Source organism: Athene cunicularia (genome assembly GCF_003259725.1).
Source record: "Athene cunicularia isolate RWA chromosome 3 unlocalized genomic scaffold, athCun1 chr3_part1, whole genome shotgun sequence".
Taxonomy (NCBI): Eukaryota; Metazoa; Chordata; class Aves; order Strigiformes; family Strigidae; genus Athene; species Athene cunicularia.
This window is the reverse complement of record NW_020799097.1, coordinates 23,595,927-23,619,484: the sequence shown is the minus strand read 5'-3', so window position 1 is coordinate 23,619,484 and position 23,558 is coordinate 23,595,927. Positions and strand designations below refer to the sequence as shown.

The 23,558-nt window shown below is 36.9% G+C and overlaps 1 protein-coding gene across 1 annotated transcript in view; it reads left to right on the top strand.

Annotated features, from left to right (window-relative positions):
* The window catches only part of CSMD1 (CUB and Sushi multiple domains 1), a 1,016,265-nt gene that overhangs the window by 904,963 nt on the left and 87,744 nt on the right, over positions 1 to 23,558 (top strand). Inside the window, exons 49-50 of the mRNA XM_026844050.1 lie at positions 627 to 773; positions 13,923 to 14,111. Coding sequence (XP_026699851.1) covers positions 627 to 773; positions 13,923 to 14,111 — 336 coding nt within the window. The remainder of the gene's footprint in view (positions 1 to 626; positions 774 to 13,922; positions 14,112 to 23,558) is intronic.

The following is a 23,558-nucleotide window of genomic DNA, read 5'->3' as shown; positions in this document are numbered from 1 at the left end:
TTTTTTTTTTTTTTTTTCTTTTTTTCTTTTACACTAAAATGATACTATAATAAACACCTTATCTTTTAACAGAACCAAGTCCTAATGAAGTATGTATTGTAAATTCATAGCACATTTACATATGTGTATTCCACAGTGAAACTGTGTTGATCTTACATGTGACAGCATTTTTTAGCTAATGTGTTCCCTATGCAATATGTTGCTGTTTAAAATTATACAAGCTATATAATGTCAAAGAATATATAGATTTGCTATCACTCACTAGTTGGATAAGAGCTTAAATAAATAATAGATACAAAAGGACAAGGAGTAGAAACATAACCTTATTCAAAGTAATTGTTCCAAATAGATTAAAAAAAAAAAAAGTATTTATGCCAAAACCATTCATCGTTTGGTATTTCAGTTTTTTTGTACCAAGATTTTTATTGTGCCCTCTAGTGAAAACCTAAAACTGGCCAGATAGTTTAAATAAAGATAAGTTAATTATTTCACTGGTAGCAATGTGTCAGGTTATTTCCTATTCTTTCCTTGTATATTCACATTCAGAGCTGACTTAAAATATGGAAAGGATTTCTTAAACTGGTAGTACTTAAAAACTTAAAAGGTTTCTTTATTCCTCTCTGAAGGTTCTTCTGGGCAAAGCCCTTTACTGGTTGCCTTAAGTGGAAATCATACTGGACAACTGAACTTTACAAGCAAAATGAATCAGCTGTATCTTCGCTGGTCAACTGATCATGCAACCAGCAAGAAAGGATTCAAGATCCGTTACTCAGGTAACTATTAATGATTTCTATTAAATTATACTTTGTGGGTACATATACTATTTAGCATCAAATTAGTACTTTAGAATATAATGTCTGTTTCTCTGAAAATAATTTATTTAAAAAATCCATTTTGAGGATGCGTAATCATTCTATCGCATGTTCAAGGTAAGCACAGGACTCAGACTACATTTTTTTCTGTTTGCCAAAGATCTCTAGATGAATACTTCTCCAATTAATAATTCTCTCTGCAACCTGCTATCTTGCTTACCAGACCAAGAGCAAGACATTTGAAATGTAGTGGAAGGGATAGCCCTTAGAGCTACGCAGAAGTGTTCAAGATTGAGAATTTTTAATCCTGAAATGGTATGGGGTCCTCTGCCTGCAATTCAGTACACACTTACTAGTTTTACAATTTCTTTGAGTTGCAGTTCAGAACTCTTATTACTATGCTTTTCTTCATATACAAATAAATTGAAAACCAGAGGGAAAAATCCATCACTTCTTCAACAAGCTACATGTGAATCTGATGTTGTGGTGGCATGAAAATATGTAGTCTATCTCAATAGAGTTAAAAATTATTTCCCTTATTAAGAAAAAATATCAGTTACCAGTCCCCATACTCCAGCATTACAACCAAAACCAGATATGAAACTTTAACAGCTATAGATGAGCAAGGTTTGAAAGGAGGAACTGTACCAGCATCTTACAGTAGATACCGCAAAAGCAAGCAATTAATGCTGATAGTAGGTGACTCTGTTTAGGGGCACTGAGGTGCCCATCTACCAGCCTGACAAGGCATTATGAGAGTTATGCTGCCTTCCAGGAGCTAAGGTCCAAGATATTGCTACGAGGGAATCACGACTTGTCAAAAGCACAGACTACTATCTATGATTGCTACTCTTTCATTTGGGCATGAATGACACCACAAGCTGGAACTTGGACAGAATCAAGGAAGACTACAAAGCCCTGAGAGTGCAAACGAAAAGTGTTGCCGCCCGAGTTATCTTTTCTTTCATTTTACCAGTGAGAAGAAAGGGTGCAGCCAGAAATAGATCTATAGTGCAAATCAAATTCTGGCTTCATGGCCCGTGTCTTTGTGAGGACTTTGTCTTTTATGACAACAGGACAGTCTTCGATGCGTATAGCCTGTTAGGAATGGATGGTATCTGCCTGCCTGGAAGAGGCAAGGGAATCTTTGGCAGCAGGCTGGCCAGTTTTATGAGGCAGGCTTTAAACTGAAAGACTTGGGGGGCTGGGATCCAAACTGACAACATTCACGCCATTGCAACCAACTGGGGAATAAGCTGGGCCAACCAGAGCAGTGAAAAATGTTTCTTAGCTGCCTCCCAAGATGTGAACCAGAAAAACAGCCACTTCAAGTGTATGTGTACCAATGCACACAGCCTGGGGAACAGAGATGCAGTTAGAAGAGAAAAATCTCAGTTTGAGTTGGAATCACCAAAAGATGTCAAAAACTAGAAGAAAGGATTCTTCAGGTATGTAAATAACAAGCAGAAATAGAAGGAAAATACTGGCCTGCTGTTAAACAGTAGAGGTGAATTAGTCACCAACAATGGTGAAGAGGTAGAGGTTCTCAACACTTTATTCACCTCTGTCTTTACAAGCACTATTGGACCCTTTCCAGATCCAGTGTCAGGGGAGGTTTCAGTATGATCCTTTAAGACACAAACAAGGTCAAATGCTGTACACTCAAACCAATTTTTTATTATTAAAAGTGAAGAGGGGTAGCAATAGGACAGAATGGAAGGAAAAGATAGAAATCAGGCAAGCATCTAGAATAGAGTCACAAAAATAGTCACCACCATGGATCCATCAGCATCCTCTAGGTCTTCAGTTCTTTGGTGGTGGGTGAACACACAATAAAGTTCTTGGTCACCTCTTAAATTTGTTTTATCAGCCAAATAGCATATATGCTCGCCTTTAGTTTTTCCTCTGTTCCCACAGGTTTTTTTCTGACTTCATGCTTCTTGAGCAATAATTGGCTTCTGGGGCAGAAACTCTCACCTCTTATCAGTTCAATGTCAAAGGGGAAAAGTCATTAGGAATACAATAGAGCCACAAAGTATTGGGTTTATACAATGGAGTCAGTGATCAGTGGTCCTTGTGCTTGATGAGAAACACCTGGTTTCACTCAGTCCACCTCTTTGAGGCTTATCTAAGGTGTTTGTCAATACAGGTGAAGGGAGTGGGAGGATGCAACCTTCAATACACTCCTGTTTCACCTTGGGTGACATTCATTAGATTAATTACAAAGGCCACAGCTGGTTCTTGATGAATGGTTGAGGCACTACTGACACCACCCCATGACTCAAGGCACAGAGGCAAGCTTTGAGAAAATAATTTGACATTTCAGTCCTTGGGAACAAAAATCCAGATTTGTGCAAACACAGACTCACGGTCAGTGAAGGAAGAGTTGATATGTGAACTATTACAGGAGCTTCACCCCTACAAATCAATGGATTAGAACATTAAGGGAGCTGGCTGATATCATTGTGAGGCTGCTCTCCGTAATCTATGAGAAGTTGTGGAGATCAGGGGATGTTCCAGAAGACTGTAAGAAGGCTAATGTCACCCCCATCTGCCAGAAGGCCTTAAAGGAGGATCCAGGAATTATGGCCCATCAATTTACTCAATCCCTAGTTTGATTAGGAGTTATGGAATGAATCCTTCGGGGAGCTAGCACAAGTCAAATGAAGCATGTGATTGGGAAAAGCCAGCACAGATTCACCAAGGGCAAATCATGCCTAACGAACCTGATTGCCTTCTACAACAAAGAAATCTGCTCAGTTGATGCGGGATGAGTGGTGGACATTGCTTACCTGGATTTCTTCAAGGCTTTTGATGCTCTTCCCCGCAGTCTCTTTCTAGAGAAACTGATGCATTACAGTCTAGACAAGTGGTCTGGTGGGGAACAGTCTGCTGTTTATAGTACAGCTGTTCTTACTAATGTTTCGACATAAGTGATCTTCATGATTAGGATCAAGTGTACCCTGATGAAGTTTGATGATGATACCAACCAAACTGAGTGGGGAAGTGGACACTTTGGAAGGGAGAGCCACCCTGCAGAAAGACCAGGGTAGGCTCGAAGAGTGGACTAACAAGAACCTTATGAAGTTCAACAGGGACAAGTGTATAGGTCTTGCAGCTGGGAAAACATAATCCAGAGATGCAGCACAGACTGGGATCTACCTGGCTGGGGAGTAGCTCTGTGGACAGTGACCTGGGGGTCCTGGTGGACAAGCAGCTCAATATGAGAGAACAGTGAGCTGCAGCAGCAAAGAAAGCCAACAGGATGCTGAATTGCATCAACAAGGATATCACCCTCAGAGCTGAAGAAGTCATTACCCCACTCTACACAGCGTTTGTCAGGCCACACCTAGAATACTGTTTTGGTCCCAGCTACACAAAAAAGATGTAGACAGGCTGGAGAGGGTCCAGAGAAGGGCCACAAAGATGATCAAGGGACTGAGAAGAAAATATATGAGGAAAAGGCTGAGAGAATAGGGTTTGTTCAGGCTTGAGAAGAGAAGGTTTAGGGAACACCTTATCAGCATGACACCTTATCACCATGTTCCAGTATTTAAAGAGCGGCTACAAAGATGGAGACTCCCTATTTTATAACGAGTCACATGGAAAAGATGAGGGGTAATGTTTACAAGTTACTCCTGGAGAGATTCTGACTGGCCACTAGAGGAAAAATTTTCACAATGAGAACTATCAGCCATTGGAATAATCTTCCCAGGGAAGTGGTTGATTCCCCAACACTGGACACTTTTAAGATTCATCTGGACAGGGTGCTGGGCCATCTTGTCTAGACTGTGCTTTTGCCAAGAAAGTTTGGACCAGATAATCCTTGAGGTCGCTTCCAGCCTGGTATTCTATGATTCTCTTGAAATACTGGATTCTATTCTACGTGAGGACATATTGACACTCAGTGTGCAGCCTGTTTAAGAAGTTCTCACACATACATCTCCAGACACATTGCTCCTAAAAGACTTGTTTTAGGGATCATTTATATGATGTAAATAGTGGGGTGGGGGTGGGGGGTGTGTGTGCGATGTGATAATTACTGTCTTTTGTTAACATTTACTTTTTCTGTGTTTGGACGTGATTAGCAATGTAAAGGTTGTGTGTGTTAATTTTGGTGTCTAATAATTGTCAATATAAATTAAGTAGAGAAAGGAATACTAAGAATGTTTTTGAAGAAAGTTTTATCAAGCACCAGGTATGTCTCATTTAGTCATGCTAACTGCTGTGTGGGGAGATCATTTTCACAGAGCTCACTCCTTTCCTACTATCTATGTACTGCCTGTCTAAACTCTGGAAAGTTTCTTTTCTTACTAAAACACAAGATCAGGGCTGAACTCAGAGCATAATAATGATAATCGTTTCGGGGACATTAAAACTATAAGCAGAAGTGTGAGCAGTCAAGAAAAATAAATAAATAAATAAATAAATAAAGTAAAAGCATTATCTCCATCTTGCAAGAAGCCTTTGGAATATTGCTATAGACAAACTGAAACTGAAGGGTGGAGGCAGTGGAAGATATTTTCAAGCATACCGGAGATTCATTTAGTTGTTCATAGAGAAAACACAATTGCAGGACCTAATAGATGGACTGAGATTGTGGAAGAAGGAATAAAGAGAACCTGTTACATGACAACCCCCAGATGTGTGGCTGTGAAGGAGTGGGCCTTCTCTCATGAATTTAAGCTGAAGAAATAATATCAGGGTTATAACAATAGACTTCATGTAAAGGTTTTATTTTGTAAGTATCAAATTATTAAAGAGACTGATTTTTGAGGAATGGGAAATTATTTTATACCTTTGTGTGTACACATGTTTTGCAGTAGTCGAGAAGTGGTCTGTCTAATTGCTAGGCTCAATTGATCAATTATTATGGCACTAGCCTCAACTGATAATAAAACTGGAGGACTGGAGAGAGAGAGATGCAATGCTTTTAGCTATGTTCTAGGAACAAACAACTGTTTTGCTTTTTCTGCTTCACTAACAGTCAGTGCCTGCATTTTTCTCTGAACTTCTGTACATTTTACATGAGATTCAATGGAAATAATCAGCATGAAAGAAGAGTAACAGTGAGAGGCAGCATAAACAATTGGATTTGAATCTTAATGAGTGAAAGCAACATCATGAAAGTAGGAAAAATACAAGATCCCAAAAAGGCTATTGATACCGTGGCAGCTGTGACTGAGCCAGCAGGCTTCCTCATAATGAAGAACCTATTGAGAAGTATTACTGCCCTCCCACAACCCTCCCCTTCTCCAGCTATGCCTGTGCACACAATTTTGCAAACTGTAGTTCTGTCACAACTAGATTTCATTTGTAGAATCAAATTTTCTTGATTTTTAAAAAATGTTGTTAGCTTTCAGAGGAATGGTTAATATTTTCTTGAGCATATGACTTTACTTGTGTAAGTTATTTGTCTAACATTACTTGTATGTTTTCTGTCTTGTGGTTTAAGGCTTTTTGCTAATCTTAGTAGATAAAAGCTATAGAATTACAGCAGAGGAATATCCATTCAAGGGCTTTCATATATTATAGAGACTCTAACATGATTTTAATCTAAATAATAAATTTTCTAACAGCAATAACACCTAGATATTGAATGATTTATTTCTTAATCTAGTGAGTATCTATATAACATAGTGAAAGTAGTCAGGGAAGAATCGGTTAAAATTTTTTTCAGCTCTAGGGAAGTAATCTCTTTTTTCTTTGACAGGGTAGTAGTATGGTAAAATCACTAAAATGGATACCAAAAATATAAGGAAAAGGTATTTTGTGATTAAATAATTTCTTTTTTGAATTTTTTTAATGCTTGCTTGTTGTGTCGTAGCTTGAACTTGACTTCCTAGTGCAGCTGGATTCCACCAGAACTGTGCAGTTTATTACAGATGGGGAAGATCTGAGTGCAGAAAATAGAACTTGCTGAGCCCAGGCTAGGAAAACCAGTCTCTAAGAGATGAAAGTTGAAACTGCTTCGAAAGACACCTGCAGAACATGCTTCTGGCCATTGTTCTCCCTCAATAATTTATAATCCTTCATGCACATTCCTACCCAAGCAAGTTAGCATAAAAGCAAAACAAAGTGATGATATTTTTTAAGTAGTGGTGGAAGGAATGAAAGTGTACTACAGTACTTGGTAGACTCACTGGAGGCAAGGTGATTTGGGAAGCAGAGGGGTACTTAGCTCTCTCCTTTGCAAGTTGACATTGTCTCTATAACATTTGTGGCTTTTGTTTAACTTTGGTTAGTCATTCAAGACTAAATAAGTCAAGTGGTTGCTTAGCTAATGTGTAATTGCCTGCTGATAGAACTGTAAATATATGTATTAAAAACCCCACTCTAGATCTCTATTTTGCCTTATGTATTGAGTTTTCAGGGCAAGGTTTTGGTAGCAGGGGCCTACATGGAAAGCTTCTTTGTGAAGCTGCTAGAAGCTTCCCCTCTGTCTGATGCATCCAATGCCAGCTGGGTCCAAGAGGGACCCACCAACTGGCCAAGGCTGAGTCCATTAGTGGCGGTGCTAGCACCTCTGTGACAAAATATTTAAGACGAGGGAAAAAACCCTGTGCAACTGCAGCTGATGTGAGAATATGTAAGAGCAACAGCTCTGCGGTCACCGAGGTCAGCGAAGGAGAGGGAGGAGGTGCTCCAGGCACCGGAGCAGAGATTCCCCTGCACCCCATGGTGTAGCCCGTGGTGAGGCAGCTGTGCCCTGCACCAGTGGAGGGTAATGGATGGGCAGAGACCCACCTGCAGCCTGTGAAGGCATGGGAAGCCTGCACTGAAGCAGGCTCCTGGCAAGACCCTTGGGCCTGTGGAGAGTGGAGCCCACACTAGAGCAGGTTTGCTGGCAGGACTGGTGACCCCAGGGAAGACCCGTGCTGAAGAACTGCACCCTGTGGAAGGGACCCACATGGAGCTGTTTGTAGAAAGGACCCACATTGGAGAAGCTCATGGAGAACTGTGTCCCGCAGGAGGGACCCATACTGGCATAGGGGAAGAATGTGAGGACTCCTCCCCCTGAGGAGGAAGGCATAGCAGAAACAACATGTGAAGAACTGACCATAACCCCCATTCCTGCTGCTGTGGGGGAGGATGTAGAGAAAATTGGGAGTGAAGTTTAGTCCGGGAAGAAGGGAGAGTTGGGAGGAAGATGTTTTAAAATTTAGTTTCTATTTCTCCTTATCATACTCTGATTAGATTGGTAATAAAATAAATTAATTATCCCCAACTTGAGTCTGTTTTGCCTATGATGGTAATTGCTGAGTGATCTCTCCCTGTCCTTGTCATGACCCACAAGCCTTTTGTTATATTTTCTCCCCACTGTCTGGCTGAGGAGGGGAGTGATAGAGATGCTTTGGTGGATACCTGCTGTCCAGCCAGGGTCATGCCACCATACATTTATTCTGCTCTTGTAACCTCATCTGTCATTGCAAGAAGTTTAATTCTGCACCATTCATTTTGTCTTAATTTTAAACTTTGTACATATGAAACAACTGTTCCTGTTTCCTCTCTATTTCAAATTGAAAGCAAAGGATATTGTTTAGTTTGGTTTTGTCTTTACATTTTACAGTAGCTGGTTAGAAGTGACAAGAGAATTGTATGAAGAAGTTAATCAGGATAATTTCTTCATCTGTGGTTCTTAAACTTTTAGGTGGTGATTTGCTGTATTAAATACATCAGGAAAGTCACACAATGGGGGTTGATACAGTGCTTTGAGTCAAGAGAAATATAAACAGGATCATTTATATATGTTGAAAATTAGTAAGAACAGCTGTACTATAAATAGCAGGTTATTTATTCGGATACTTAATTTCTGAAGAAGCAAACATTCACAATTGTATCACTAAAGATGGAATAGGCTTTCACAAATTTAGCTTGCTGTTTTCATACTGTTTACTTGTTAGATTTAAAGATAAACTGCAAAAGAAAAAGAATGCCAGCCCAATTTGTTTTTTGTTGGTTGGTTTTGTTCTTTTTGATTCTGTATATTTTTAAGTGAAAAAATAATATATGGAATGTACAGTCCATTAATTAAGGAAATGTTTTAGTAATCAGAAGAGGTATGTTTCTTTTCTTGTGTGATATTACCTAATTACTTAAGTGAGTGTCTGGTTTCTTAATCTCTAAAGTGAAAATATCTAATATGAGAATGCTAGTAAATCTCTTGCCTCACTGGATATTTAAAGAATAGCATCACCTTTGAAGGACCTAAGATCCCCTGGTAATGTGATGATGAATATAAGTAAGTATCCAAAAGGGAAAGGTAGAAGGAAGCAGTGGACTAAGCTGTGACTTTTAATCTGTCAACAGAAAATCTAGCATATAAAGAAAACAAAGGCAATATGAGATTTGAAGAAAGGTTTTTTGCTTATCTATAATTTCAAACATAGGACTATTTCAGTGAATAATTTTAAGTATTTCTTCATAAAAGTTTTTGGACTATTGATCAAAGATACTGCAGGATATTAAGATCTTTGCTAAAATGAATTTTAGAGAAAATGTCATATTATCACTATAAGACTGAGATTTATAAAATCATCTGGGGGGGGTTGGACATCCAGTTTCAAATAATTTCAATTTGGAATTGGGAGTTATGTAATTGAACTTCCCTTAGAGTGCCTCAAACAACATAAAGGTTTAAATGTTCCATCTCTTAAGAGAATATACTCTTCATAAAAGGAAGAGTATGGTCCTGGAAATGCAAAATCAGTGTTTATCTGTGCTGCTGTCCACACATCAGTTGACTAGTGATATGTGATTTTGCTAGGCAGTTATTACCCTGTTGGTCTTCAGTTGCAAGTGACAAATGAATGTTGTGATTATAAGTGAGCTGAAAATTTTCGGTATGCTGCCTTGCAAAAAACCACTGTTATTAAGAGGCCTTGAAAGAATATAGATGCAAGGTCATTTGGAAAAGTAAATTAAATCTGCAAATGTAAAGCTACTTCAGGTCACTGGAACAGCTTCATAGAAGTTTATCACATTTTGTGGTAAAACATTGTCATTCCTAGATGAGAACACTCCTATGTCATTGCACCTATATCAGCTAAGCCTCATGAAGTTCCAGGACAGATCCCCTCTTAGAAACTGTCTGGGAAAAAAAACAGCATTTTATCCCAATGCTGCTTGATAACAAGGCTGCAATATTTTATGCGCACTCTGTAGAGATTCCTGCTTAAACCCAGAATTTTCACTCAGCAGACAGCGGCTGTAGTTTTCAGTCTGACATTCTTCAAGCATTTACTTATACTCCAGATATTTTTTTATTTATTGCCTTGTATGTGGTTCTTCAGTTAGTATTTGAGTTCCTGATCCTAGAAGGTGTTCTTTGTGCTTCACCTGGACTCTGAAGGGACTTCAGTTTAAAGAACAGATTAAAAATTACTTAAAATGTAGATTACAAATGGAACTGTATGGAGTCTTATCAATATTCCTTCACTGTCTCAACAAGTGTCAGAGTCTTCAACAAGATTTTTCAGAGTTGTAAAATAAAAATCTGTCTTCAGAATTTTAGATCATTTGTTTCAAAAGCTTTGCTTCTTTTCATGCTGTGTATATCTTAGGTGTAATAAATTGTTTAAGCACCAACCTTTTCCTATTTTGCTGCATTTGCTGCACAAAATACTATGAGTTTTGTTAGGGCTTTTACATTAATAGAGATTACAAGCACTGCTTGCCTGCATCATTGTTCCTAGCTTCTGACATACTAACTGCCTACTGCCACTACTATAAAATGTCATTAATAAACATTTCTGTAAGAGTAGGAGGTGTATCTGATCTATGTTAAATAACTGGTTTAAATATGTTATCCAAACTTATATGATTTACATCACAAAATGCACATTATGGGTTTCAGAGATACTGTTAAATGTCATTGAATTATAAAATTTGGTATAATCTGTGGGCATAGCCCCTCTTCATGTGGGATCCCTTCTGTACTGACCTCTGTTGAACTATTCATTGTACTTCAGGGAATTCAACTCACTTCATGTAGTCCCATTCACCATACCTAGTTTGTCCCAAATCTCACACTCCTTCTGTTCAAAATAAGTCTGCCAAGCCAGCCTAGCTGTGCTCCCCAACCTTTCTGTCTGATCTCCATCCTTGTTCCACCACTCCCTACAGATCACAGTCTATCTTAGTGGTTCTCTGGTAGACAATATAAGATAGTTTTTTATCCAGATATTTTTAATCTTTCTCTCCCTATTAATTTCCCACCTTAATTTCCCTTGCTTCCTCTTTACAATGTCACTCATAATTCATTATCCCCCTTCTTCCTTGCTTCAGTCCATGATCTTCTCCTTCTCTGTCTCCCATTAGTCAATTCCAATTGATTTTGTATATTTTTCTTTCCAGTTTATTTCCCTGAATCATACATATGTTTTCCGTGCATCACCTTTTATTCTGAACATAATCTCAGTCTCTGATACATCCATCCTTTTGATTGATGTCACTTCTAATATCTGTGTACTTCTTTTTGTCTCGTTTCCATCACTGCCTCTTAGCCTCCAATCCCTCCCTTCCTGTTTCTCCTGTTGTTGCATAATCTGCAATGACTGTTCTTGCCATGGGCTCTTAAATCGAGTACGTTTGTGTCAAATACTCTTTCTCTCTTTTCTCCAGTTATAGCCTTCTTAACCAGTCAAACACATCTCACACTTGAACCTTTTTCATTTTTATTTTCACACTTGAACCCTTGCCTTTAACTTTCACAATGTCAGATGACCACAAAACTTTACCAAGACATCTCAGTTCCCAGATCTCTTCTTCCCTATTTCCTCCAGCCCCATGCAGCTGCTGTCACTCACACAGTGAGATGTGGGTTGGCAGGAAAAATAAGCAGTAGTAACAGTAGGCTGAAGTAATGCTTGAAAGCAGATATACAGGAGTCATCAAATTAGCTGTGGAAGGAGGATATGGATTTCTATAGGAGATTTGTAATAATAGCCATTAGGAACTAAGTATATTTGCCAAAGTGATGTTGAAGTAAATTCTGGGCCATATTGCTGTTTTGTTTTTCTCTTGTTCTATCAATTTCTTCTTAGTTCAAAGATTTTTTTGCTTGATTTTTTCTGAAAACCACTTATTTCACTGGAGAACTTTAACTATGCCTTTGGGCTTTAGGTGTCAATTGTTACAACACAAGCCACAATTATGACTGATAGATTTCTCCTGTGGCCCCCCATGAAATTTTCAGTATTTTGACATCATTTTGTGTAACTTGGCAGCTCAAATGTCCCATGTTTCTTGCCATTTTAAAGCTGATCTTTTTGGATATTCATATATAGTGTATATTGTTGAAATTAAGCACAGCTAAAAAAATAGCAATCAATTCCCTGGTAATCAGAACACAAAGTATAACCTGTTATGCTCAAAATCTTGTTATGGGTTAAAAATCTACTCTTTATATGTCTAGCCAAGAATATATTGTTAGTATAACTGAAATATTACCAGTTTAATAAAAGAATTACTAGTCCAGATTAAATGGTTATAGAAAAAAAAGAATTTAAAGATACTTACTTTTCAGAAAAAAAAAAAAAAAAAAAAGTACGGTTAGAATTGTTAGATCCTGTCTTTCAACAGGAAGTGTCATACTGGTGATTTCTTCCACACTCTAGGATCCGCTTTGGATCATTTTTGTTGGCTAACACATTTTTATACCCTGCTGTTTATCAAGTCCAAGTTACACATGATTCTACTATATATAGTCCATTTTACTTGTAGTTGTTATTTCTTTTCTCTTTTACTTGCGTCTGAAAACCATTTTTGCCCATATTGTAACATGCCCATACCCTTCTACACTGTATCTTGTGTCCCCACCTCTGCTGTTATAACAGGCCTGTTTTTGTTTACACATCACCATGATAGAGTCCTAAATATCTTCTTCTATACAGAATAATTACTTGTTCCAAGTACCTATATAGAACTATGTTTGTACCATTAAAATAATTTAAAAAAAAACAGAAACAAACAAAAAACAACCCATAATTAAAAAGTAAAACAAATTAGGCATATTCACCTGATCAGAAGAAAAAAACTTGTTAAAGCTAAACAAAATAAAAGCAAAGCTGCAGGCAGGCCAGAAAAAGTTGAGACAACACAAACTGACAAACCTTAGTCTTGACTTGTAAACTCAGTACAAAGTCTGTGACCTGTTACTAGCAAAGGAAAGACTATTAGTGTGCTATAGGGCATCATATGGCAAATATGCTTGACCTGGGTCTGGTTTGAGTAATGATACCCCATCCTTATGTACCAGATTGCAACCTTGTTTTTAAAAAAAATGGTCTTCATTACTCACTTTTTGACACAGTTATAAATTTTGTACTTTTTAAAATTCCTCAGCACATGTCTAAACATTTCATCTATATGTCACAAGTTCTTGAGGATCACAGGAAAACCTCAGTGAACAATATTTGTAGTAGTAGTGATTAAGGTTTAACAAGGTTTACTTTAATTTCAAAACTTAGATTTAAGCAAGTCCATTCTGTTTTACTTCAGATGTAGTGTAAATTCCTCATTTTAAAAGTTAGATTCACTTTTTACATCCTTTTCCTAAAAAAAAAATAAAATACAGTTGTCATGTAATATCTTTGGGGGAATGTACATAAAAATTATATGAATTTCAATCAGAAAAAAAAGCACCTGATTAATCAGTCTATTGTACTTTGTCATACAAATTTTTAACGTGTTTGTCAAAATGTTTATTTTTTTACTTAGGTGTCCAAGTGCACTGGATTCTTTTAATAAAAATGTTCATAATTAGTTTTGTATATTGTGTAGCTCAAAGAACAGTTTTATATTTATAAATTTATCAAATTTGAAGTAGACTGCTTGTGAAGTGTGAGTCAGCTTACTGAACAATCTGTATTTTCCTGACTGTATCTTTGTCATGTATGGTAACATAAACTGGTTTGTGATCATGTTTTTGAACTTCATGATATTTCTGAATAAGAAGTATGAATCTTCTCTGAGGATTTCAGAAGTAATGTAAAGTATTCTGTACTAATTTTAGTGGTATTCAAAGTCTGCACATCATAAAGAATGTAAACTTTGTAAATTAAGTGTGGTTTATGTGGTTTTAATGATGTCCCCTTTTTTGGCATTTAGCTCCCTATTGCAGCTTAAACCCTATCTTGAGGAACGGTGGAATTGTAAATAAAACAGGTGGTCCTGCTGGAAGTAAAGTTCGCTATTATTGCAAGCCTGGGTATAGAATGATTGGTCACAATAATGCTACGTGTAGACGTCACCAGAATGGCATGTATCAGTGGGATTCTCCTGTGCCAATCTGCCAAGGTAAGATGTTTTCTTGTTGAGTATGCTTCTACAGTTTCATTGCTAAGTATATTTTACAAAACAAAAGCTTTGTCAATACTGATGTATATTGAGAACACATTGACATAATGAGTTTATCCAAATACATACTGACTTGTGTACTTGATGTGTGCAGAGCTGAAGTATTAAAAAGTAAATTAATGCAGTCAAATACAGAACAAATGAAAAATTCTATCAGTACTTTCTTATTTAGTAAACTACATATCTCTAAACATTCCACAGCTCATACTAATGTTGTATTACAGAACATTTTATAACAATTGGGTAGTTTTCTGGTATTAATTTGATTATTTCAGAACATCACTTTATAAACAGTGCTTTAAAGACATCATTTGGAACTTTTTTTTTTTTTTTTTTTTTTTTTTTTTTTTTTTTTTTAATATATCCTGGATTTAGCCAGAGTCTATTTAGCTTGTTCCAGCCATTTGTTAAGAGTAGTTAATATTTCTCAAATATTTATAATTTTCACTGCATGAAAAGCCAGACACAACTACAGGAGGATAACATAAGTAGTACAAAATAGTTAAATACAATTGGTTTTAGTTATAAATGCTTTTTCACACATTATTCAGTAAATACTTGATGGAGACTAAGATGTACATCAAATCAGATCAGGAATGTGGGGGAGAGGAGAAACACTGCAAATTCACAGAATCACAGAATCATCTAGGTTGGAAAAGACCTTGAAGATCACCTAGTCCAACCTTTAACCTAACACTGACAGTTCCCAACTACACCAGATCCCCAAGCGCTGTGTCAACCCAACTCTTAAACACCTCCAGGGATGGGGACTCCACCACCTCCCTGGGCAGCCCATTCCAACACCCAACAACCAGTTCTGTAAAGAAATGCTTCCTAATATCCAGTCGAAACCTTGTCTGGTGCAACTTGAGGCCATTACCTCTTGTCCTATCACTTGTAACTTCATTACAGAGACTCATCCCCAGCTCTCTGCAACCTCCTTTCAGGTAGCTGTAGAGGGCGATGAGGTCTCCCCTCAGCCTCCTCTTCTCCACACTAAACAACCCCGGTTCTCTCAGCTGCTCCTCATTCGACCTGTGCTCCAGAGCCTGCACCAGCTTTTATCATGGTTATCATATATGGCTTATTCTAATATGTTTTAATTTGTGTCTGCTTCTAGTCTGCTTTGTTTATGGGAACAAATGTTAGTAACATTCATATTTAAAACTTGTGGGAACTTCTTTGATTAAAACCTGTGTTTAGTTGTTCCTAATTTTGTAAGACATTAACAGCAGTGCTTCATGTCTTCTTCAAGAAAAGTATTTTGCTTGAAATTCTAATTAAGAATGATTAAGATATTTCTAAGAAACTTCATAATATGGAAGTTCTATTTTGCACCTTTTTTTAAAAAAATAAATAAAGGCCAACTGAAATTTGGCATGATGCTTATTGTTCTGTTGAGGGTGTGTTATTTGCAAGACAAGTAAACAACTGCAGAAATGTTGCTACAGTTGAAGAACTTGAAGGTGTACAGTTCACATCTTTTATATAAAGTGATTTGGTAGCTAAGTTTTTCTTTGGGATGAGCATTTTCATGCCTAGATGGGCCATATGACTACACCCCTACCTGTCCAGTGAGAACCTCAGGCTGCCAGTGTTCCGCAAACAGGATCTGTGTATCTGTGCTTCCAGACTACAAGATGCCTTCTAATCCCATATGCCATAATGTGTTATGTGTTATGGGATATGATGCTGTTTGACCGTCCTGAAGGTCACCAAATAATTGGAGAACCCATGTATGAGCTGGGCATGAGGTGAATTTAGGGACAAGTGCTGCTTTTGGTCTTACTTGAAATGTGGTTTAGGTGCTGCCATAGGTACTGAAATCTCAGAGACACTTTGCACTAAAGAACCTCGGATGGTGATAGGCTACAGCTTGACCAGAAGAGCAAGAAAGTGGAGGATGCAATTCTGTTCAAGACTAAATTCAGGCATCTGTATGTAAGCTAATGTTTTGATTAATTTGTTTAAACATAGAAGTCGAGTGTCATTTGAGGAGCTCTGAGATATATTACCTGTCCTCCATCTACCAGTCTAGAAAGGCATAAGCTCTTATGTTATATCCAGTAGAACTGCAGAATGTCTTGAAGACCTACGAAGGTCTCAGGTAGCTGTAGACAATGGAAAAGGAAACAAGTCAATCCCCATCTGCCCAAACTGTTGTAGTTAATCTAAATACTGTCAGTGAAACTTTGGGAACTATTCTGCTGACTAGCCAGTAGGTGTCTTTTTTAACAGGCACTGAAATTTTGGCATCTTACTCTGGGGATCAAATACTTTGAATGTGTGAGGATAGACAATATTTCATGTGTACTTGTTAGGCTGGAGGAATTGGGGCCATAAACTTTAGGAGACGCTATATCATACTTTTCTCCAGAATCTAAGATCTCATGATTCCTCAGCTGTCAGCAATTACATACAAATTTACCCTTTATCTTTCTACTGCTTATAGCTAATATCCTGCTGCTAGTAGTACCATTATTGTTTGACCAAATAACAGAAGTATGTATGATGAAAATATGATGTTCAAGCACTTCAGAATTCTTAAAAAAAGTGATCCTTTTTTTCTTAGCTTGTCTCATTTTTTTTTAGCTAGCCTGTTTTTTAAGTGATTTTCTTTTACATTTCTAGTTTTTACTTTTTAAGTTCACATTTTAATACCAATGGCAGAGAAAGGCTTGCCATTTTGCCATTCTAGCTTTGTAAACAATATCTAAACATAATGAGGTGTGTGAAGAGTTCTGAATAATAGAGGAAACAGTTCTTTGAACACTTCAGGAAAGAAGTCCTAGCTTTAAAGGCAGAATGGGATAATTCACAGGAAGTGGGAAAAAAAAAAAAAACAAACTATGCAGATGTGTGCAGGACTTCACCTGAGGTCCCAGGGCTTAATCGTGGATAACCAGGGGACAAAGAGTCACTGAAAGTAATATATAGATATGTGGATATGTAGATTTCTGTTAGCAGTAGGGGAAAAAAGATTTTGGAAATAGGGAGTAAGTTTAATCTTTACTAGAAATTTCTTTTTAATGTATGATTCATCAATTATAATATGTCACTTTTACAGCTCTGACACATTTATTCCAATTTGCATGTCTGGATGAAGCATATATTTTTCAATAAACTCTAAAATGGAAGGTGTTTCTAAATTTATTAAGTATCTGTTATCAAAATACATGCCTTCTCTTTGCAAATTAATTAAAATTACACATTTGATCCAGCTCATGGATTTCATTATAGGACATTTCCAATTAAACATGCCTTTGATTAAGTCTGAAATTTATATAAAAACAGTCCTGCAGGGTTGCATTTGTAATTAATAACTTGACTGTGTGAGAATTAATGTTTGAAATAAAATTTTATTATATTATCAAAAAAGAGGAGGGGGTTTTTGTATATTTAATATAAAAGTATCAGTTTTAATAGGAACACATCTATAATATGGGCTAATCTGGTAGGGTCAGAAGATATTTTTCAATTCCTGTCTTATCAAGTGCAGATACATGTAATAATGTCATGGATGATGTACAAAGAACTTGACTCCTATCTAGGAAATTAGAACTTACTGATATTGCTTTTATTTCATTTGTGAAGGAAAAATACAAACATGAGTCATGCTACATTTCAGAATATTTATAAGCAGAGAAAACAGCAATGCTTTTACAACAGCAGTAGATAACTGCTGAAAGAAAGTAGTATAGGTCCCAGTAATGATCCTGGCAACCACATATGTCATCTTAGCCACTGCTTAGATCATGTTCAAATCCCCATGCTGAGGGAGAGTAGGAAAAGAAGGCCGAGACTCAGGGGAGGAGAGGAGAGGAGAGGAGAGGAGAGGAGAGGAGAGCTTGTTCAGAGGATCAGTTAGAATAAAAAACTGGAAGCAAGTTGTCAAGGTCAAAATGGATCAGGAGTGCTGCATTGCAAGTATCTGGAGACTGAGACATGGTAGCAGTGAGGCTGTAACAGAGTAGCTGTGTTCCTCTGAGAGGCATGAGCAAATACCCCTCTTTATCCCACCTGTTCTTCATATACAGGACTCTGAATTTGACTTTGTTCTTCCCAATTTTCTGCCACTCATTAGTCTTGAGGAACACCTGACTGGTCCTCACCAGTTTTTGAGTAGGTTTTATAAACCCTAGTAGGTTTATAAAAGAAAATTGGAGGTACCTACTTAAAGAAAGAAGGTCTGGCTTGTGAGTACTTGGGAAAGATTAAAAACCTGTGATGGAGTCATGTTAAAAATATACCCATTGCTGGCACTTCCTGCTTAAAATCCTGATTCCAAGTACTGCTGTTATTGGTACCTCTGTGCTTGCTGAAGTGAGTAGAACCACGTTGTGGAGTTAGATATCCTTGCACGTTTTGCTCTGCCGAACAAAGGTTATTCCAGAACCATAACTGGGTTCCATGTCTGTCCTGGGGTGGAAGACTAATGGAAATTTTTAGGGAATTGTTTTGAAAATACCTATTTGCAGATTGCACAAGTGCCGTGAGTCTGGGACTGCAAATTGCTTCTTTATAAAATTAGCTGTTCTATGTGTTTGGGCATGGAATTAATCTTGAGGCTTTTACCTTTCTGATAAATGTTATTATGGCAAAAAAATCCCTCTTAGCAGCCAGTCTTAAAATAAAAATATGAGGTAAGTAGCAGAGTTCAGGAGTTCCAAATCTTTATTTTATTTCTTCTTTTCTCAGAAGGACTAGTGAAACACTGGAATAGATTTCCTGTGGAGAATGTGAAATTTTCATCATTGGAGGTCTTTCCACTTTCAAAATTAGATGAACATCGGTCAAGTATAATTTTGGGTTGTCATAGAGTACTAGACTAGATAACCATTCACAAATGTTTTTGACCCCCATAGCCCTAGACAACACAGCCTTGTTTTCAGTTGCTTTGTTAATTCTGTATGTATCTGAGCTGGAGAATTAAGATTTCCATGGCATAGCTTTCCCCAGTGTTTCCGATTGGATATTATAGACACAAGCCACTCAGCATGTTTTTTGTTATGAATCCCACTTTTTAGGGACTTCTCTTTTGCTACCTTTGATTTAGGGTGTCTAAATGTTTTTCTCAGCACTATGTTCAATGCCAGAAACAGATCACTAAATGATAAATGCTTGTGCATTAAATTTAGGGATTTTCCAGTGTATGGAAATAAACTCAATGTCTGACTGTAATGCAGTCTCCAGATTCTTTTCTGCATGCAGTGAATTTGCATCCTTTTAACATGAATAATACATAAATCTTAAAGGTAAATAGGTGTATAGATGTTTTAAAGGATTGCTATAAACTTTAAATTTACTGGTTTTGATAAGAAACGAATTCCAGTAACATATGTGGCACATTAAAGAGCAACTAAAACTGCATCTCAGTTTCTAGGTAGTAAAAGGCTTTTCCACTTGCATTGATTACCTGTTCTTTGAAAGAAGAATACTTTTCTGCTGTGCAAGATAATAGAGACAATTATGGTTATGTATTTTTCACTTTCTGAATGCACATCTCCCAGCTGGAACCTGGCAGTCTCATCTAATCATTGACCTAAGAAGCATGTTGACAGTTCCTCAAGTCAGAAAATTTCCAACACCATTCTTTATCATTTTACAATCATATGGGAAACTGGGAGCTTCAAAATACTTGGATAAGGGACTGTAGTTCTTCCGCTGTCCAAAGATGATATGCCATTTCAGTCAGTTTACTTCAGCTAACTTTACTTCAGAACATGAAAGTACTTGCTATTTAGTGAAACTGGCTCTGCTAATGTATTTTGTATGGACACTACTTAAAAGCTGATAGCAGCCTCAAGAAATTAGTAGCAGCAGGAATATTTCTTTCCAATCCCAGTTTCTGGGGGAGAAGCAAACAACAAATAAATAGATAGACTGTAACAGCAACAGTGCCAGAATGTCAAAACTGTTTTTATGATTAGTAGCTAAAGCAGCAGTGAGAATAATCTCACAGTGTAGCAGAACAAGATTCAGCAGCAGCTAAGAAAAGAAGAGACAGTAGAGGACTGAGGTAAAACACTAAGAATAAAAGTGGTTGAAGTGTGACAGGTAAGCATAGATTTTGAGGTGCTTTAGTACACTGAACATTGCACCAGCCCTGACGTAACTGGTCGCTCACCTGGGTGTGACCTGGGCATTGTACATCTTTTTTTCTTTACGTTAACTTGCAAATAAGAGCTACTCAGTCTTGAAATTTTCAGTAGTTTCTAGAAAGGTTATTGCTAGAGGGGAAAAGCAAATGCTAACAGAAGTACTTGCTTCTAACATGAGCTAAACAGACCTGGTTTTTTGTTTGTTTTCAAATGACATAATAAATTCTTCTTGCTCCCTAGAAACTACTAAGTTATTTGAAGTTAATTTGTGTTTGAAGTATTTGGAGGGAACCTGTCCACCTGTATGGTCCACCTGTATATACAGATGTACACATACATGGATGGGTGGATAGACTGATTGTTCTGAATTTTGGTTTTATACAATTAAATATATGCACACTTAACAGAGAGATTGTTGTACTGATATCAGAAAGGAGGCCTGAAAAAGTTAACAAGAAGTCAAATCTTAACCCAATACATTCCACACCAAACATTCAGACACATTGCCACAAAGCAGAAGAAAACTGAGAGGCTTGTTAGGATGGGGAGGGACATAGTGCAAGGCTCTGGAGACACTGAAACGTTTCACAGTAAGCATGGCTGGAAATGGAGAATGCACAGCATTTTTATGATGTAGTAAAACAATGACAATTTATCTTTCTGTCAGTTCAGCATGCAAACAAACATTTTGCAAGTGTGAAATTCTGCTTATGTGACAGAGGGTCAGAGTTGGTTTTACCTGTAGATAAATGATTGAATTAGTTATTAGGGGAGTAGACAGAGCATTGAACCAGATGCAGCTATGCTGCCTATTTTGAGTACACCAGAGCTCCAAAAAGCTATCACTCCTGCTGTGGTCACCTTGTGCGAAATGACTCCTGATAGCAAGACCTGCTCCCAGAAGCAGCAGAACTTGCTTTTATCCTTCTTCTCTACTTTCTATAACACCATGAAGAGCAATAAGTGTGTCTCCAGAACCCCTTCCTTATCCACTCTCTCCCCCTTCTCTGCCCCACTACTATTTCTTCTAGTGGCAGGAGGTTCAGCCCTTACCCACTGAGGGGGAAATACTCAATTTTGATAAGACAGGAGCATCACTGGTTAGAGTGCAAAAAGTGCCAAGTGGTTGTGTTACAAAGGAAGCAGCTTATTTTAGAACATTCCTACAGTTCTACTTCTATTAACAATTTGACAGATTCCAGATGGAAGCAAACAACTGAAATGAACTAACCATTCATCGTTTTATAATGCTTAACTCCTCATTATAATCATATGCAAAGTACTGTTGTATTTAATTTAAATGCATCAAATGTGACAACTTGGGAATACTGAAAACAAATTTGAGACTTGTGTTTGTGGTACCATGACAATATGTTTTGAAATTAATACTTTACATTGAATTGGATAAATTATAATAAAAAAAATAGTGGTTTTTTATTTAAAAAATACTTCATTTCACCTCTGTTTAACAGATTTCAGACAAAGAATGTAATTTCTCTTTTTGAAGTATATTGACTTTATTAAAATAATAAAACTTCACAGTGTCAAGAGAAAAAGAACAAATACCCAAAGGACTTTATAACTGCTAAAACATTTAATTGCTTCTTACAATTGACTGTATATATGGAAAGGCATTTTCATTTGCAAAACTCCACTTTTTATTGGTAAATATTTAGAAATGAAAGCTTAAAATCTGTGTTTTTTTCAGTGTATTTACTGAAGAGTAATAAACAGGATGCCAAACTCAAAGCAACTAGTGTTCCTGTACACGCATACATTGGTTTATATACAATCATAGAATGGTTTGGGTTGGAAGGTACCTTTAAAGATCATCTAGTTCCAACCCCGCTGCCATGGGCAGGGACACCTTCCACTAGACCAGGTTGCTCAAAGCCCCGTCCAACCTGGCCTTGAACACTGCCAGGTATGGGGCATCCACAATGTCTCTGGGCAACCTATTCCCGTGCCTCCCCACCCTCACAGTGAAGAATTTCTTTCTTGCACCTAATCTAAATCTACCCTCTTTCAGTTTAAAAACATTACCCCTCATCCTGTCACTACACTCTCTCATAATGAGTCCCTTCCCATCTTTCCTGTAGGCCCCTTTAAGTACTAGAAGGCTGTGCATAAATAACTATTTTAAAATAAAGCATAGCACTTAAAGAAAATTTTAAAAAGGATACTGAAGAGCTGCCTTTCTGCTTTTGATTATCAAAATCAAGGGAGCTGAGAAGTCAAATGGCAGAAAGCAATCCTTATCTAAGAGTGACTGAAATAGATACTTTTGTAATTATACTCTGCCCTAAAAATGTATATTATGAGATACTATTAAATGAACTGTATTGAATTCTGGTAAATATATATATATATATATATATAAATTTGTTTAATAAATCCCCCCCTTATTTATCTTTAAAAAATCTGAACTATAATTATTAATTCAGCTTCATGTTCTCCATTTTCATAGTAAAAATTACAATGACCAATTGTAATTTATTTTAATATAGCTTATAAAGTAATAAAAGCAAAAACTATTTCATAAAATACTGCTAGTGTAGGAAATTAAGCTGGATAGGAGTCTTTTAGTCTTCATTTTTGCTTCCTGTCAGAACTAGCCAATGTAGTGCAGACTCCTCTACCATGTGACATGGCCTCTCATTTGCATTGATCTACCTCTATCTGTGTACTGGATCAAAGCAATAACTAACAAAGCCTGACTTGAAATACTGATTAGGACATAAAATTATTAATTGCTATAATACTATACATAAAAATTTTGAGAGTTAATTTAGAATCTTGAACTAATTAATAATATATGCTTTCCAGATTCTGAATTGGAAAATCACTTTAATTTTTCAATCAAATAAAATTCAGTTTATTTTAAAGAAGGAAGGAGTAGAAATGTGCAAATATAAGAATCATGGTTATATGTGATTATGAAATTATTTTAATTTATTTGAATTGACAGCAAACAATTTCTAGAAAATATTGCTGAAGGTTACTTCAAGACATCTTCTAAGCATCCCTGAGTGATGATCATTTAACCTAATCTTTAAGACCTTCCTGAGTATTCTGTTTCAGTAATTTACCTTTTTTCTCCTTTGCAAAGTTTTTCCTAGTATATATAACCTGAACCTGTTTTTCTGTAGTGTAAAGGCATTATTTCATTTTGTATCCACAGTGGATGAATAGAAGTTGTTTTATTTTTCTTTAATTCTTTTTAATGTGTTTGAAAATTGTTGTTCTTCCAGTGTGGCATACTACCATTGGCCAGCAGTCACACCCC